The 16,121-nt window shown below is 47.3% G+C and overlaps 1 protein-coding gene across 4 annotated transcripts in view; it reads left to right on the top strand.

Moving 5' to 3' along the window:
- Positions 1–16,121, top strand: part of PRICKLE1 (prickle planar cell polarity protein 1) — a 73,904-nt gene that overhangs the window by 47,902 nt on the left and 9,881 nt on the right. Inside the window, exons 1-2 of one of the 4 annotated variants that reach the window (XM_068170273.1) lie at positions 7,003–7,019; positions 15,668–15,847. In XM_068170273.1, coding sequence (XP_068026374.1) covers positions 15,716–15,847 — 132 coding nt within the window. In that variant the 5' untranslated portion in view covers positions 7,003–7,019; positions 15,668–15,715. Of the gene's footprint in view, positions 1–7,002; positions 7,020–8,590; positions 8,925–9,736; positions 9,785–15,667; positions 15,848–16,121 lie in introns of those variants that run through there. The other 3 variants (XM_068170269.1, XM_068170270.1, XM_068170268.1) reach the window with 3 other exon arrangements.

Raw genomic sequence — 16,121 nt, 5'->3', positions numbered from 1 at the left:
GGTGAAGCCATCTTCCCTGGCTGCCTTTTGATGTGGTTTTGATGTATCCATGTAGTTACAATACTTAGCTACTGACCAGGAGTGGGACTGGACAGTCTGGGCTTCCCTCCCATGCCCTCCCTAATACCAACAATTGCACTCAACTCATCCTGCAATAAACCTGTTCTGGGAGCTAAATCAGCAGAGAAAAACTAATCATACTTAGAGACAGCATTAAAAAAGAAGGGGAAAAAAAGAAAAACAAAGAGATGTAGCCTCCAAACCAGCATTCCTCACTCTGTTAAGCAGAAAGCCTGTTTGAGTTTCCCAGAAAACATTCTGAATCATAACCCTCCTAGGAAAAGAAACTTGCATATTTACCCTGGATCTTATTTAGTCAGGCACAGTTTAGATTAATGTTAGAAAGGTGAAGTTTGTACTAAGGGCAAAACCTCCTTACTGGTGATTTTTATTTGTCCTGACATGTAAATGGAGGCTGTTTAGGTGCCTCTTCTGGAGCGGTGGATTGTACTGCAGCACTTCCATTGGGAAACAAGACTGGGAATTTATTTAGCAAGCTGCCAGTATAGGAAGATTTCTGACACATTCAAGAAAGATGTGGGATTGAGGGGGGAACCTTCCTGGCTCTTATACAAGGATCTTCAGTTAGGTGGAGGACTTTTATTTTTCCCTTTCTTCAGGGTAGCAGAGAATAAGAAGGGGAGAGAAGAGATGTGAGTGTCATTTCTGTTTTAAGGTAGCAACAAAGCATGGGAACTCATTGTAAAACTGTGCATTAATGTTTGGAGTCAGGGTGTCATTTAGATGCTGCCTAGTCCATGAGAAGCCTTCTTTAGTATGAAGGAAAAAGAAGCTTTATAAAATCAATAAAGCTGCAGTAACAGTAGCATCAGAGTGTGAGCTGGCCCATAGAAAAGTGATTAACCTCTGTTGAAGTAGAAGCATGCCCGTCTTTGAGACAGGGTTTTTTCTTTGCTGAGCAAGAAGTGAGAGGACTGTTCCCAGGCTTACCTGGCTGGGATAATTACTGAGCCATTGATCTTTCTAGGCAAAAGACTGAAACACACACCTTTTGTGGTGATGCTTTTGGTGGTAGAGTTTCGTAGCCTTTGGTCTCAACACCTCATCAATCTGGTAGTCTGTATTTCTGTCTTGCAACTGCTCTACTAAAGAAAGCCAATAAAGATGTGATGTATCTTCTTGTCCATTTGACATTTTTCACATCTTCCTTGCATCACTGTCTGCCTTAAGTATGGTCTGTGAGATTAATTTGGTAAAATATACTCATAGTTAATTCAAGTGTTGTACTTTTCCATATATGTGGTCTCTCCCCTATATGTGTAGTCTGCTGGGTACAGCTGCTGACAAATGGCAGCATAGCACTTGAGTACTGTGTCCAGTTCTGGGCCCCTCAGTTTAGGAAGGATGTTGACTTGCTGGAATGTGTCCAGAGAAGAGCAATAAAGTTGGTGAGGGGCTTGGAACACAAGCCCTATGAGGAGAGGCTGAGGGAGCTGGAGTTGCTTAGCCTGGTGAAGAGGAGGCTCAGGGGAGAACTTACTGCTCTCTACAACTACCTGAAGGGAGGTTGTGGACAGATGGAGGTTGGTCTCTTCTCCCAGGCAACCAGCACCAGAACAAGAGGACACAGTCTCAGGCTGCACCAGTGGAGGTGTAGGCTGGAGATTAGGAAGAAATTCTACACAGAGTGATTGCCCATTGGAATGGGCTGCCTGGGGAGGTGGTGGAGTCACTGTCATTGGAGGTGTTTAGGAGGAGACTTGACAGGGTGCTTGGTTTAGTTGATTAGGTGGGTTGGATAATAGCTTGGCCGCAATGATCTTGAAGGTCTCTTCCAACCTGGTTTATTCCATTCTATTCACTCTGCTGGCTACCTGTTTCATTGACTGCTAGATTTCCCTCCTTCTGTGGATTTTGAGCAAGAGGAGGTTATGACAACCCTTTGTAAATCTCACATTCAGCTTAACACTGTGTTTTGTTTTCCCTGGATGCAATGCTGCAGCATCAGTAGTAATCCTCCATCTCAAATTTTGCTTTTGATTAAACTTACCCACCTGGGTTTTTTTCCTTAAGTTTACAGTATCACAGTATGACAGTATCACAGTATAACTTAGGTTGGAAGAGACCTCGAGGATCATCAAGTCCAACCTATCAACACAGACCCCATGACTAGACCATGGCACCACGTGCCATGTCCAATCCCCTCTTGAACGCCTCCAGGGACAGTGACTCCACCACCTCCCTGGGCAGCCTGTTCCAATGATGAACAACTCGCTCGGTGAAGAACTTCCTCCTCACCTCAAGTCTAAACCTCCCCTGGTGCAGCTTGAGACTGTGTCCCCTTGTTCTGGTGCTGGTTGCCTGGAAGAAGAGACCAACCCCTTCCCGGCTACAACCACCTTTCAGGTAGTTGTAGAGAGCAATGAGGTCACCCCTGAGCCTCCTCTTCTCCAGGCTAAACAATCCCAGCTCCCTCAGCCTCTCCTCATAGGGCTTGTGTTCAAGGCCTCTCCCCAGCCTTGTTGCCCTTCTCTGGATGTTTAGGATGTGGAAAGGCATTGCCAGGGCAGACTGACTATAGGAATGTTACTTGTGTGACAAAACTGTGTTCATAAAGGGTTTGAAATGTACTTTTTCAAATACTCATTTAAAAATTTGTTTAAATAACAGTTTCCAGATCAGTTTCTTTGCACGGATGCCCCACTCCTGGGGTCAGTCTCCCCATTTTGTGTGCTGGTATGTGTGTTAACCGTAGCAGAAGAGCCACACGGTTTGCATCATTTCCTTTTTTATTTTCTTGTAATCTAAATCAATTTCCAAACTAATTTAGATAAATTGCAAGGAGTTCTTTGGAGACAGGGCCCGACAGCGGAGCTCGACGCAGATAAGAGTGACATCATTCATCATCCTCACAGGCTTTGGCGCAACGCTTGCCTGAGAAGTCCCTCAATAAGCACAGAGCGCATTAGCGCCGGCTCTGCAACACCTTCCCCATTGCATAATGGCGTGTTTGCACCGGGCTGCTATCAGAAACCCAGGCAGCAATTCCACCCTGCCTCAGCCTCTCTTACCAGCGGAGCGCTGCAGGCGCGTGCTGGTCCAGTGCACTTTGTGGTGCCTTGTGCAGCCCGGCAGACAGGGTGCTAATTAACCAGGGCATGTTGGTGTGGGAGGGAGAGCCCTGCTCACACCTGTCAGCCCGTGGCTGCGGTGGTGCTGTGGGCACCTGGGCAGTTCCCCCTGGCCTGTGTGACTGTGGGCTGCACGGAGCCAATTATGATAAAATCGTGATTATTGTCTTCAGACAAGCCTGTGGGGTTAAGAGTTTCCAGATATGGCAACAGACCTGTTGGTTCAGGAGCAAGTCCTAGCCCGATCCAGCAAGGAAGGGTATTTTAATGAAACTTTAATTCTTTGCTCCTGAAGCAAAGCGGGGTTGTGGTTTTAAAAGGTGCTTTGGTCTCCAGCTCTGAGAATGTTAAGAAAAGGAAATAAAACCCCTCTGTTAAACTTGCATTCCCAACAAACAGTAGCTGATGCCAGCCAGTCCCCACTCTCCATAGTGAGCTACTCAGGCATTGTTTCCCTCCTTGACGCCTATTGTTGGATGCCTTAGCAAGTCCCTGTGACTTTGCTTGCTGGGTGAGAATGAAGATTTCACTTTTTAAAAGCTGTTTGGGGCATTGATGCTGTTTTGTTGAGACTGAGGCAGGCAGAGGGCAGACTATGAGGATCACAGGCACCAAAGAGTGGAAACCAAGCATCCTGACTCAATCACAACCGAAGTGGGGCAAGAGTGCTTATTTTTTTAACTTGTTGTGTTTCACGCGCACGTTTCCTTTTAATACCTGAATTATCCTCTCTCTGTTGGGTATCATCTCATGTGTTTCACCTGCATATCTCCTGCAGAGCTGATATTCTCTGTATTTTTCAATGTTATTTATATTTGAATGCTATTTTAAAATAGGCAGAGGTTCAGGCTTTGGAGCCATCAGAACTCATGAGGTACTGCTGCTGTACCCTTTCTTTGCAGCCTGAAAAAAAGAACATGCAGGAAGACAGCAGGCAGTGACACAGCATCAGCTGTACGTGGTGATCCACTGTTGGTGCCAGACTCCCCTGTTTGGGTGTGCAGGAGGAAGCAGTGTTGAAAGGGGAGAACACAAGGAAGGTTCCCCTATGGCTGTAGGTGCAGATTGGCAGGAACGTGGGTGGCCTCCCTCTGGGGGTCTATTAGGGTCGTTCAAGACTTCAGCTTTGCTTCCAGGCATCCACTGTGTCAGGTATCTCCTAGTGGTCGTATAGAGCAGTAACTCTGTGCAAAATGTTTCCACCTCTGAAAGCACAATCCCACACTCACGTTCCTCCTGTGAGAGGAGGCCTAGGGCCAGGTTTGACGAGATGCCCAAGTATCTAGAGATGCCGCTGAACGCACAAAGGCAAACATAGTTAAATTTCAGTTCTGTTTGAGCATTATGTATTGTGGGCTGGGAGATCAGGCCATTTATGCATTGACTGAGAAAGACCCTCTTCCTCTGTGCTTGCAAGGCCTGTGATACCCAGTTTGCCCAGAAGACAGAGGGAGTGAAGCTGATAGCTAAGCCTGGAACTGCACAATAGTCCAGCCTTACAGGAGTTGCTCCTGCTTTCCTTTGTGCTGACACTGGCAGGTCCAGGGACCTAAACCTGCATATTTGCACTGGGTTGGGTTTTCCAGTAGATCAGCTGAAACGAAGGTCCCTTACTGTGGCCTTTTCACTCTCTCAGGGCATAAACATGGGACCACTCTCAAGGTGGAAAGTACCCTAGAGCTGTAAATACATCTTAGAGCTCCCTGTATTGTAGCCTGCAGGCACAACCATACATGGTCGAGCCCTTGTCCCTAAAATTCCTGAAGGGCATACCCGCCTGCGTCAGGCAGGCTTTGATTTGTGCATAAACCCTTGGGGAGCAGCTGTAATTCCTGCTCTGTGAACTCCTCCTGTGCTGTCAGAAACATGCAAAACATTTCATGGTTTGTTTTGTTTCAAAACACACAACCTGGATTATTTTAAATTGTTTTCTCATTGACTGCACTCATTCTCTGAAAGAGTTATTGCTCACAGATATTTTTTGTTGTTATTGTAGCTTCCATTCACCTTACTGCATACTTTCACCTTTCATAGCTGACTCTCAACTTTTTCTTTTAAATGAACAGGGTGAGATGATGCTTAATTAAAACTCTTGGAGTGGAGGTGGTGATCATTACAGGGTGATGATGTAGAGGGTGAACTCCTCTGTTTGTGCACAGAACTGAATGGGCTTGAGAGATGGGTGTTATGCCACTGTCCCACCCAGAGAAGTCATCTCTGAAGCACAAGAGGTTAATTCATTTTCTGCTCCTTGGTCTCTCTTCTGTGACTGCCAACAAAGGTAGCAATTACCAGTGTTATCTCAGGGATTGTTCCCTGATGTGGGTAATTGCCAACTGAAAAACCACACTGATTCGCTTAGGGAATTTCTTCCAGGCCAGAGAACACCCCTTGTCTGGTCAACAGTACAAGAAAGTTGTTACCTAGACTAAATTTGTGCTAATACCTTAGGGCAAAAGGTTCCATATCTATTACAGGTCCCTTGAAACATCTGTTTGTTTGAAGGATCAGCCACAGTCAAGAATTTGTAGCATGCCTTAAAGGGCAAGCCATTTTCTGCCTTTCCCCTCCCCACCCCCCCCTTTTCCAGTTCCGTTGGGTTTTTTTAAAGGCAACTTCTGTAGCATATTTTATGCTTTACATAACAAATATGTTATATGCTGTCGTACTTGTTGTGTAAAAAAAAAATTAATAAATCACAGCACCACATTTGTTCTTGTGGAAGCAGCCTGAATCAAAAGAGAAGGAATGGCCTTCACAAGTTGCAAATGCCTAGAGGGAGTTATGATAGCTGGCTCTTTAGCCTACCATTCAAGGCTACTTTACCACCATCAGCTTTGGAGCACTGAAACACAGCCTAGCTGAGATATTTTTTTAATTTAAAAAGGGGGGGGGGGGAGAGGGAAGTTTAAAATAGACTACTTGAAACAATTTAACAAGGGCTGTAGTGGATTTAACAGGGGTTGTGGTGGCTTTTCCATTAAGATCAAAATCAAATGTTTTGTTCATAGAGACAGTAATTTCAGGGAAATCTTCTGACCACATGAGTTCAGGCTAGAACGGCTGGTTTTGGCCTGATTATCTTTAAGTACATTGCCCAGAACAATATAGTAGTTTCTGTGTTCAAGCCAGGAAAATAGAGCAGTGCAGCCAACTGTCTCTGTACACCCTCAAACACTTTAGTGTCGGGGAAAGTGTTAGTGAGATTTGGGACAGTTTCACTACCCAGTAAAGTAAGTGAGTGTCTCCTCTTTGGCTTCAGTAGGCTCCAGGTCAGGAAACTTTGCAAGTTTATCTGCAGCCATTGAGTGGGTTGTGCTGCAGAAGTCCCCAAATGAGATTCTCCTTTTTGAAGTGTGCTGTGCAGATGCGGTGAGCCCTCGCTGCAGGGAACTGCTAAGAAAAGGTCAGGCACCCCTGGAAAAGGAGTAGACAATATATGCAAATTGTTGGTATTTAATTCAGTCATGTAGTGGGGAAGAATAAACATTATTCCTGACATTTCCATTTTTGATTAATGATGAATGGAGTTGGCAGATGTTCAGCTGGCCACCAGATGGGGTCTGCTCAGTCCAACAAACAGAATAGAAACAGTCTGGGTCTTGTAAAGCTAGCACTGACAAAAGCTCTGACAATCTCTGGTTCATCCAAGTGATACACCAACTTTGACCTCGAAACAACTTAGCAGTTTGGGAATGGGGGTAGTACAACCAGCGGAACTGTTTATGGAAGTGAAATGGGGTGTGGAAGGATGGGAGCTGGTTAATTTGCAGGAGTTTCAGCAGGTTTTTTCCGCTGCAGGAGTCACGGAGTGCAGCTTTGAATTCACGGGGCTGGATCTGCGCGACATCTTGCTGCTCACCTACGGTAACAAATATAACTGTTAGGGCGCCAGGTACATCTCATGTCGCTGTGGTTTTGTGATGGGGATCGGCTGTGTTTTTAACGTCGTTAACCCAGGATGGGCTTGGCTACTCAAGATCAGATAGCTCAGTATTGGTCCTGATCCATCAAGTCTGCCTTTCTGTCTGGCTGCGTCTGGCGATGGTTAATCAGCACAGCGGAGCGGGGGGATAGCAGTTCTTCCTGGCCCGCCTTGAATCTCCCGTGTGCCTGGCTGAGCGCCGGGGTCGGAACTAGGAGGGTACACGCTAGGGACAGGATGCTTTCCTGAGCGCCTCTGCCATCTGCAGCTGCCGCACCTTTACCCGTCAGGGCCGTCTCCCCATAGCACCCTGCGGGCAAAGTTATTCAAATTTAGAAGAGTGAATTTAAATTCATGCAAATTGGTTCCTGAGGGAAGCGATAAGTGTCCGCGAAGTGCCTTCGTCCGTCGCCCTCCCGCACGGGGGATAAGGCACCTCCGGCCTCGGTGGGGGTTGGGAAAGTGGGAGGAGGCGAGTCGCTGCTTGCCCCGCTGCTTGCCGCGCTGCTTGCCCCGCTGCCCCTCGCAGCGAGGTTGCCGCTTTGACCCCGAGAGGCAGTCGTTCTCTTTGATAATGACTTCCCAAGGGAAATAAAGAGCGGGAGGGAAGAGGAAAGAGGAAATCTGAGCGCGCTGTTCACGGTTACATTCACGGTGCCGGAGGCGAAGCTGCTCGCCAGCCTTTGAAGCCAAACCACCCGCCTCTCGGGGCGTTTTATGCCCACACTGGGGGGGGTGGGGGGGTGGGATAAAGCTGAAGGCTGGCAGTTGTTTGTCCAGGTAGCTCAGGTGCACTTTACTGTGCACAGGCAGGGTCTCGAACACCTCTTTCTCACTTGAGATGTGCTAAGGAAGGCAGTGATGGGCATCTGCTCGCTGTGGTCCTTGGCTTCGGAGTGATTTTATTTTTTTGGTTACTTTTATTCATACACAGCGATCTAGAGCAAAGGTTTTCCCGGGCTTACTCGGGGTCCTTAACTCCGCAGTGCGCTGCGGGGTGACAGGACCGCGCTGGCCGGGCCGGGCAGGGTCAGCCCGGAGCGCGGCTTAGGGTGGGGTGGGAAATCTATTTCGGGCGTAAACAAGAACAAAAGCCCTGTCGGTAAAACACATGTCCGTCGTGTTCTGAGCGCGAAGATTTATTGCTTCTGCAAACGCTTGGTCCCCCGGGTGGGCAGGCGGCGGAGACGGCGGCTGGAGGGGCTCCTTGCTTCTCTTCCTCCCTCCCTCTCTGCTCCGCCTTGGGCAGCGCTTTGATGGGAAGATCGCTGGTGGGAGAAATTCCTCCCGCGGCCGACGGGGAACCGGTGAGGGGCCGCTCTGTGGCCGCCGCACTCCTGTCCCAAGCAGGGGATGCCGGGGGTCGATGCTGACGGTGCTGGTCCGGGGCGCGTTTCGGGAGGAGCGCTCGGGAGGCTGCTCCCTTCCCAGCTGGCAGCCCCGGGGGTGGAGAGGTAGGAGGGCGCGGGGGCGGCGCAGGTAGCTCTCCCGCCGCGCTCCCAGCAGGCGGGACGAGGAGGGGAAGTGGCGGCGCCGCCCGGCAGGGACTGGGCAGAAGTCCCCCCCTGCTACCCCCCTCTTCGGCGGGGCTGTGCCTGGCGCTGGCCGCTCCTCCGGACCTGCTTGGGGAAAGGAACGGAAAGGGGAGCAGCGCGCCCGGTCCCGCAGCCGGGGAGCTGTGGACGCCTCCCCGGGACTTTGCAGCCCCGGGGGGACAGCTGGGGCAGGGGCTCGGTTTAAAACAGTGAGTGCAGCGAAGAGGTCGGGTCAGCAGCGGGCATCACTTCCCCTACGCCTCCGCACCCAGCTTCTCCAGCAGCCCAGCCACTCTTCGGTGCTGTGAAGAGGTAATTTGCCGGTCCCGATGCCACTCTCCCTCGCGGCGCGCCCGCCGGAGCCGCTGGGCGGGGGCCGGTGTCGCGGCGCAGCGGTGGGGAGCCGACGGGGAGGAACTGGGGGAACCTCGGGCGCCTCTGACCCATCGTAACGGCCTTGAAACTTAGGAAGGAGAAGGAAAATTTCTGTCCTTCAGCCTTATGAAGGCGTCGTTCCGGCCCCTCTGAGATGAGCGCATCTGGCTCGGCCTGCCTGTCAGAATAAACTGGGCTGTGCGCGGAATTAGTTTGGGGAGTTTTACAACTCCAGTCTTCTGACTTACTGAACACTTTCTTGAAGTGTTTTCTCTGGAAACTTGTCTGAAATGAGGGCTGTGAGCCCTAACAAAGAAGGGTGTTGTTCGGGAGCCAACAGGTGACGGGGTGAAACCCGAGTATATGTGTACATTGGAGTAAAGTCTGGCTGCTGTTTAAAATAGAATTTAAAAAATCAATGGGAGACTGTAAAAGGCAAGATTTTGTTCTTTCTAAATCTGTGCACTCTCTTAAGGAGGGCAGGGGGGGAGAAGCATCCGTGAGAATACCTCTTCCTCGGCTAGAGGTTTGGTTCTTGCCTAACTGCAGCGGGCGCTTGTATTCCCCTCAGCGCTGCGCAGCGCCAAGCATAACATCCCAGGCAGATGTGCTGGCGGGGGGTGATACTTTGTCACCGGGCTTCCTCCTTTTGTTACTGCAGGTAGCCTGTCTTTGCAGTGTGGCTTGTCAAAAGGAGATACTCTGAGAAGCACCGTCGGCCTTCGAGTTGCAAAAGTGATCGTTGTGCTAGGATGGGAAAGAGGGAAAGCAGTTAACTCCTCCCTCCTTGCACGCTGGTAAATGAAAGGGGAAAAAAGTTCTAAGGTCCATCTAAAGGTCTGCTGAATGAACAAGTATACAGGGTTCATTCCTTCCCCCCGTATTCTGGATAGTTCATTACTCAAAGGAGCCAACGCCAGAGGAAGTCACCGTGTGATGGTGCTGATGAAATTCTGCTTATCAACTCTGAATTCAGGTTTCCCACGTACAGAGCTGTAGAGCTGCCTGTAAATACATGATTTGTACTGTAGGTAGGGAGTGGGACTTTCTGATCATTCATGTCATACACACTGGAAATTTAGAAAAACAATGGTTATTCTGTGGTAGTTTATTGCTGCTGTATTGTGCTCTTCCTCTTCTAATGTAGTTATCATGCACTGGGGATTAAACAAACAGGTGAGTGGGCTGGCCATGCTAATCTTAACTCCTTCATTGTGAAGGGATACACGCGATATGCATCTTGTATCCCCTATAGCCTTGTTAACAAGCCTTCTAACAAAAAAGTTGTTAAACAATTTGCCCTGCAGGACGGAGTAAAACAGCAGGGGATGGGCAAGGAGATGTTTGTCTAACTGTGCTCACAAATCATGACCTTCTCTATCTGATCAGGGGTGAACATAATCAGTGAGTTGGAAATCCTAGCACGTAGGAACCTTCATATGGGGTTCAGCAATAGCTTTGCTCTGAGTTTGCTATCCTGATACTTTGTTTTGTAGTTAAAAGTGTAGTTTCCCTTCACTTCTTTGAACTTTGTCGTAATACAGTTGGCGTAATGCATTTGTGGAAAAAAAAATGTATTAATTGCTTTTCTTTTCAAAACCAAATTTAGCTGTTTAATTCAATTATGTTATTCATAGTTGTCAAGTTCCCAGCGAAATACCTTGCAGCCTATGAAGTTTTTTTTGCAAGGTAATAATTTGAATGGAGTTGAAACCTCAAAATGTTTCAGACTCTTGAGAAAGCAAAGCAAAACATCCTGCTATGTTTTGTAGATGTTATGGCAAGAGTAGAAAGACCACCTTTCTACTCATCCCTCTGAAAGCATTTATTTTTTCAGCTGTTGTTTATATTCATTTGAGTCCTCCTTAGGATGTATTCATCTTAAACGGACCACTTTGAAGGATGAGCGTGGTTGGGGGATGGGGAGGAAGAAGCCTGTAGTTTTAAAATGCAAACCAAATTACACTTGAGCAGGAGAAGGAAGGAGAACTCCTAAACAAGCAATTGCTAAAGGAGTTCTGCAGAGAGCCTGCTGTTAAGGTGGGCTGGTTTAGAAACCTTGTTCTGAGCAACAGCACAATATTTGTGACAGGGCCGTATTGATAGCTGGTGCACTGTCAGTCATTTTATAGCTGGCTTAACATTAGCTCCATGGTGGCGTTTCTCTTTTAAAGTGTATGCTGTCCTTTCAGTCATCTCAGGTCATGGAGGTTTATAGACCTCGCTTTAAACATTTCCAAGTGCCTTCTTTGGGGAGGAGCAGCACCCCGATGGTAAAGTTGTATTTAACAGTTGGCTTGATGTTCTACCAGCCATACTTTCACCCTGCCTTGTATCGCTGGGAAATGGGCTTGTGGGTCTGTGATTTTCTCTTGTTGGAGCTGGAATGCTTGCTGTCTGAAATGGATGGTCAAAGGCAACCCAAGCAGGATCACTTTCTGTGGAAAAGCAGTGTGGTCTGGCTCACACCAACGCCTTGTCTTCATTTGGAATGAGGCAATGCTCCCGCACTTAATGTACCTTTGCTATACAGCATTATCTAGTGTGGCTTTTGGCCATGTAGAAGCAGCGTGTAGCCTTAGCTCAAAAATGCTCAGAAAAGTTAGCAAGGCCTCATGAATTCAAATTTTGGGTTGTCTCTTGGTCTTTCAAAAGGAAAAAAAATTAGTCAGAGAAGTTAATCTTTGATCTTATAGAGAAAAGGTTTTGGAGCAATCAGTATGAAGCAATTACTCAATTACCTGTGTGCTGGTGAGCGTTGGGTGTGAGTAAACCACAGGTACACCCTGCTTGAGTGCCCGAGGACTGGCAGAGCTGAACCTGTATCTTTGCCTAAACTCTGTAGCAGATCTGTTTCCTGTGGTGCAGTTGAGGTCAGGCTGTCTAATGTAATGTTGGCAAAGATGTTTCACCTAGTAACTCCTTTTATTGCTGGGTTATCGGAGAGGTGTCTTCAAAAGTGAGTCTAACCAACACAAGTTCTTGTGTTGCAATGCTGTGGTAATTGGAAATGGCATCTTAGGCGTGAGTGGCATGTGAGCCAGCTGTATCTGTTTCTGAAGGGAAATTGCAAAGCAATTCATCTACTGACAGGTTGGACTTGATGATTTTTGAGGTCTTTTCCAGCCTTACTGATTCTATGATTCTACTGAGGTCATCTGGAAGGACCTGGACTTCTCATTGATGGTCATAGTGATTTTACCCTTAAGAATTATTTGGGTATAGATGACGTGGGACACTAACTGCCAACCTGAGCATCCCCATTCATCTGGACAGAACAGTCAGCACTGCTGTTGCTTTTTGATAGAGTGGTTTCTTAACTGTGTCACAGTACCCCGCTGTACTTCCTTCCTCACGCTCCAGTTTTATACAAGCAATAAGAAAAACCTTCCTAATGCTTGGCTGAGCATTGGACTGGATAATCTTTGAGGTCTCCCCCAGTCATATACATTCTGTGATTCTGTGACTGCCTTTCCAGTAGTATGTGGAAAGAGGAAACAGTTTTGTATCACTTACCTTACAGTTTGTTTTTGAAGGAAACCAAATCAATGGACCTAGATGTCTTTCTCTTGTACATATATAGGATTGAGCTGTTAGGATTGAGTTTGGTTTTACTTACCTTCCATGACACAAACTGCAGTATGGCCATAAGAAGCTCAGAAAGTGTTTTGCCAAGTTTCAGTTGTTTGGCTAGAGTAAGATTTCAGAAGTTTGCCTGACAGCTCATAAGGTTTGTAGAAACAGCTTGCTCTCAAAGAGGAGAGAGATGTTTGCCTGCCTCTCAAATATTAAATGAATCCCTTCTTACAGCGCAGCTGTGTAGCATAATAGAAGTGTGTTGGTGCCTTAGCAGTGCACCAAAAGTAGTGTGTATGTTTTCAAACCAGAAGTTTTTGAAGTAAAGTTGAACAAGTTAATTTTTTGAGCACTAGCCCAGTGGAAGAGCTAAGTAAGCCCATCTCTTTTTATTTGGTATGGGACTGTATAGACATATTGAAAATGGAGCTAGGTAGATCAGATAGGCTGTGTCATACTGAATATCACAATTTCTCTGCATTTGAGGCTTTGCATGCATGTGGCCACTTTCATGGAGCAGGTTTGGGTTTATGCCCTGAATCAAAGAGCCTGGCACTAGCCAGGACCTCACACTTGAAGGAAGAGAAACTCCTATTGGGTCACTAGTAGAATACTTGGGTACTCATTCTTACATCTTTCTTCCACCTGTGATCTAGCAGCAACTCATTTTCTTTAACCTGGTGGTGATGAAATTGGAAACATAATGTGGTACCCACCAGAAGTTTTTAGATTGCTCTCCCCTTTAGACCCATCAGCCAGATTGTATGTCAAGGATAGTAAAGTCTTCTACAGCTCAGATCTAGCACTGACAAAGTTCCATCTGTATTTAGACAAACAGGTAAAAGAATTGCCTAAAATGGGGAAGGCACAGCTCATGTATAATGTCATACTTTAAAGGCAAGCTTGTTTCTAACCCCACTGGTCAGGATGTCTGTCATGGTTTAGGAAGGATGCTGACTTGCTGGAACGAGTCCAGAGAAGGGCAACGAAGCTGGTGAGGGATTTGGAACACAAGCCCTATGAGGAGAGACTGAGGGAGCTGGGGTTGCTTAGCCTGGAGAAGAGGAGACTCAGGGGTGACCTTATCACTCTCTACAACTACCTGAAGGGAGGTTGTAGACAGGCAGATGATGGTCTCTTCTCCCAGGCAGCCAGTACCAGAACAAGAGGACACAGTCTCAGGCTGTGCCAGGGGAGGTTTAGGTTGGATGTTAGGAAGAAGTTCTATACAGAAAGAGTGACTGCCCATTGGAATGGGTTGCCCAGGGAGGTGGTGGAGTCACCATCATTGGAGGTGTTCAGGAGGAGACTTGATGGGGTGCTTGGTGCCACGGGTTAGTTGTTTAGGTGGGTTGGATTGGTTGATGGGTTGGACGCGATGATCTTGAAGGTCTCTTCCAACCTGGTTTGGTTTATTCTAAATTCTAAAAAATGGTAGGATACATTCACTCTGCTTTTGGTTATCTGTATTTCACTGAAATTCCTGGTCTGAATTTCCTAAGAACTTCTGCTAGAATTAATGTAAGACATTTATCTTAATAAGCTTTTTACTGCAGAATGCTTATGGATGTCAGTGAGGGCCTTCTGTGCCAGCTGTGACTCCCACTGATAGTCAGCTCTTCAGGCTTCATGAATCAACAGAAGAATGTCCCTGTAGGGTTTTGAATTAATAGATCATAAGGTATTTTATAGAGCCTAATCTGTCATAACTGGATTTCAGATATATAATAAACCTTTATTTAGAATAAATCAAATCAGGTTGGAAGAGACCTTCAAGATCATCATGTCCAACCCATCAACCAATCCAACCCACCCAAACAGCTAACCCATGGCACCAAGCACCCCATCAAGTCTCCTCCTGAACACCTCCAATGACAGCGACTCCATCACCTCCCTGGGCAGCCCATTCCAATGGGCAATCACTCTTTCTGTATAGAACTTCTTCCTAACATCCAACCTGAACCTCCCCTGGCGCAGCCTGAGACTGTGTCCTCTTGTTCTGGTACTGGCTGCCTGGGAGAAGAGACCATCATCCGCCTGTCTACAACCTCCCTTCAGGTAGCTGTAGAGAGTGATAAGGTCACCCCTGAGTCTCCTCTTCTCCAGGCTAAGCAGCCCCAGCTCCCTCAGTCTCTCCTCATAGGGCTTGTGTTCCAAACCCCTCACCAACTTTGTTGCTCTTCTCTGGACACGCTCCAGCAAGTCAACATCCTTCCTAAACTGAGGGGCCCAGAACTGGACACAGTACTCGAGGTGTGGCCTAACCAGTGCAGTGTACAGGGGCAGAATGACCTCCCTGCTCCTGCTAGCCACACTGTTCCTGATGCAGGCCAGGATGCCATTGGCCCTTTTGTCTGCCTGGGCACACTGCAGGCTCATGTTCAGCCTGCCATCTACCAGTACCCCCAGGTCCCTCTCTGCCTGGCTGCTCTCCAGCCACTCTGACCCCAGCCTGTAGCACTGCATGGGGTTGTTGTGGCCAATGTGCAGAACCCGGCACTTGGATGTGTTAAATCTCATGCCATTGGATTCTGCCCATCTGTCCAGCCTGTCGAGGTCCCTCTGCAACTCTGTGGACCAACACCCTTCCCCTCCAAAGTTCTCAGAGTAATCCAGCAGACACTCACTACTCTGTGTCTACCTCACACGCACTGCACACACAGCCATCCTTCTCTAGTAATTTATTTTCTGTCAAGTGGTTGTCATGGCTTTTGTGTCACTAGAATGGTGGTACTAAGGGCTTGAAGAAGAACTTGTGTCATTCCTTTGGTTAACACCTGATCAATGAGTCTTTCCTGGATAGACCTGCAAGTAAGATGGGATGTGACACAAGCGGAAGTGTAAAAGCAGCCGTGTTAATACTGAAACGCACTGCAGCTGTTGAACACGGTAGTGTGTGTGTGTCTAGTTTTCTTTTTCTTGAGCGGTTTTATTTTTGTAACTATTTTAAGCACCTTTGAATTGCTTGTGGCAAGCTGTGATGATGCTTCAATCACTGATCTGGGCAACTCAAAGGAATAGTAAAGCGTTGTAAGATCATTCGTGCTGATAATCAGTTATTGCATGTTCAGATTTATTAAAGCTCTGTTAATCTCTTCTTCCAGATCAATTTCTTGATGAGCTGCAGCTGAAATATTTAACGCTTCACACCTATGCCATTGGAGATGGAGGCCAAAGCCAACAATCTTGTTTTTGGGTGTCAGCGAAGCTCAACATCTGATGATGACTCTGGCTGTGCCTTGGAAGAATATGCTTGGGTTCCCCCAGGCCTCAGACCAGAGCAGGTACGAACTGTGCTTCTGCATTTTTAAAGTCAGCCTTGCAAGGACTGTCTCAGGGAGTGCTATGCTGCCTCTACAAGTGTCACTACATTTTTATCGTGTCTAAAACTCTTCACTTCTTATGAAGTGCACATAGAACTTCCCACTTCTTGTTTTCTGTCCTATTCCAGTGAAGCTCTGTGTTGGGATCCTAAAATCCTCCCCATGGAGGAGTTTTATGTTAAAAAAAATCCCAGTCAGGATTTTGCAATAAGTTATGGGCTACAGAGGTAGTGTC

This window comes from Melanerpes formicivorus, unplaced genomic scaffold (assembly GCF_026170545.1).
Source record: "Melanerpes formicivorus ecotype bairdi unplaced genomic scaffold, bMelFor1.0.p_v2 SCAF_3, whole genome shotgun sequence".
Classification (NCBI taxonomy): Eukaryota; Metazoa; Chordata; class Aves; order Piciformes; family Picidae; genus Melanerpes; species Melanerpes formicivorus.
Note: the sequence above shows the minus strand (reverse complement) of the source record. Positions and strands in the feature narration are given on the sequence as shown.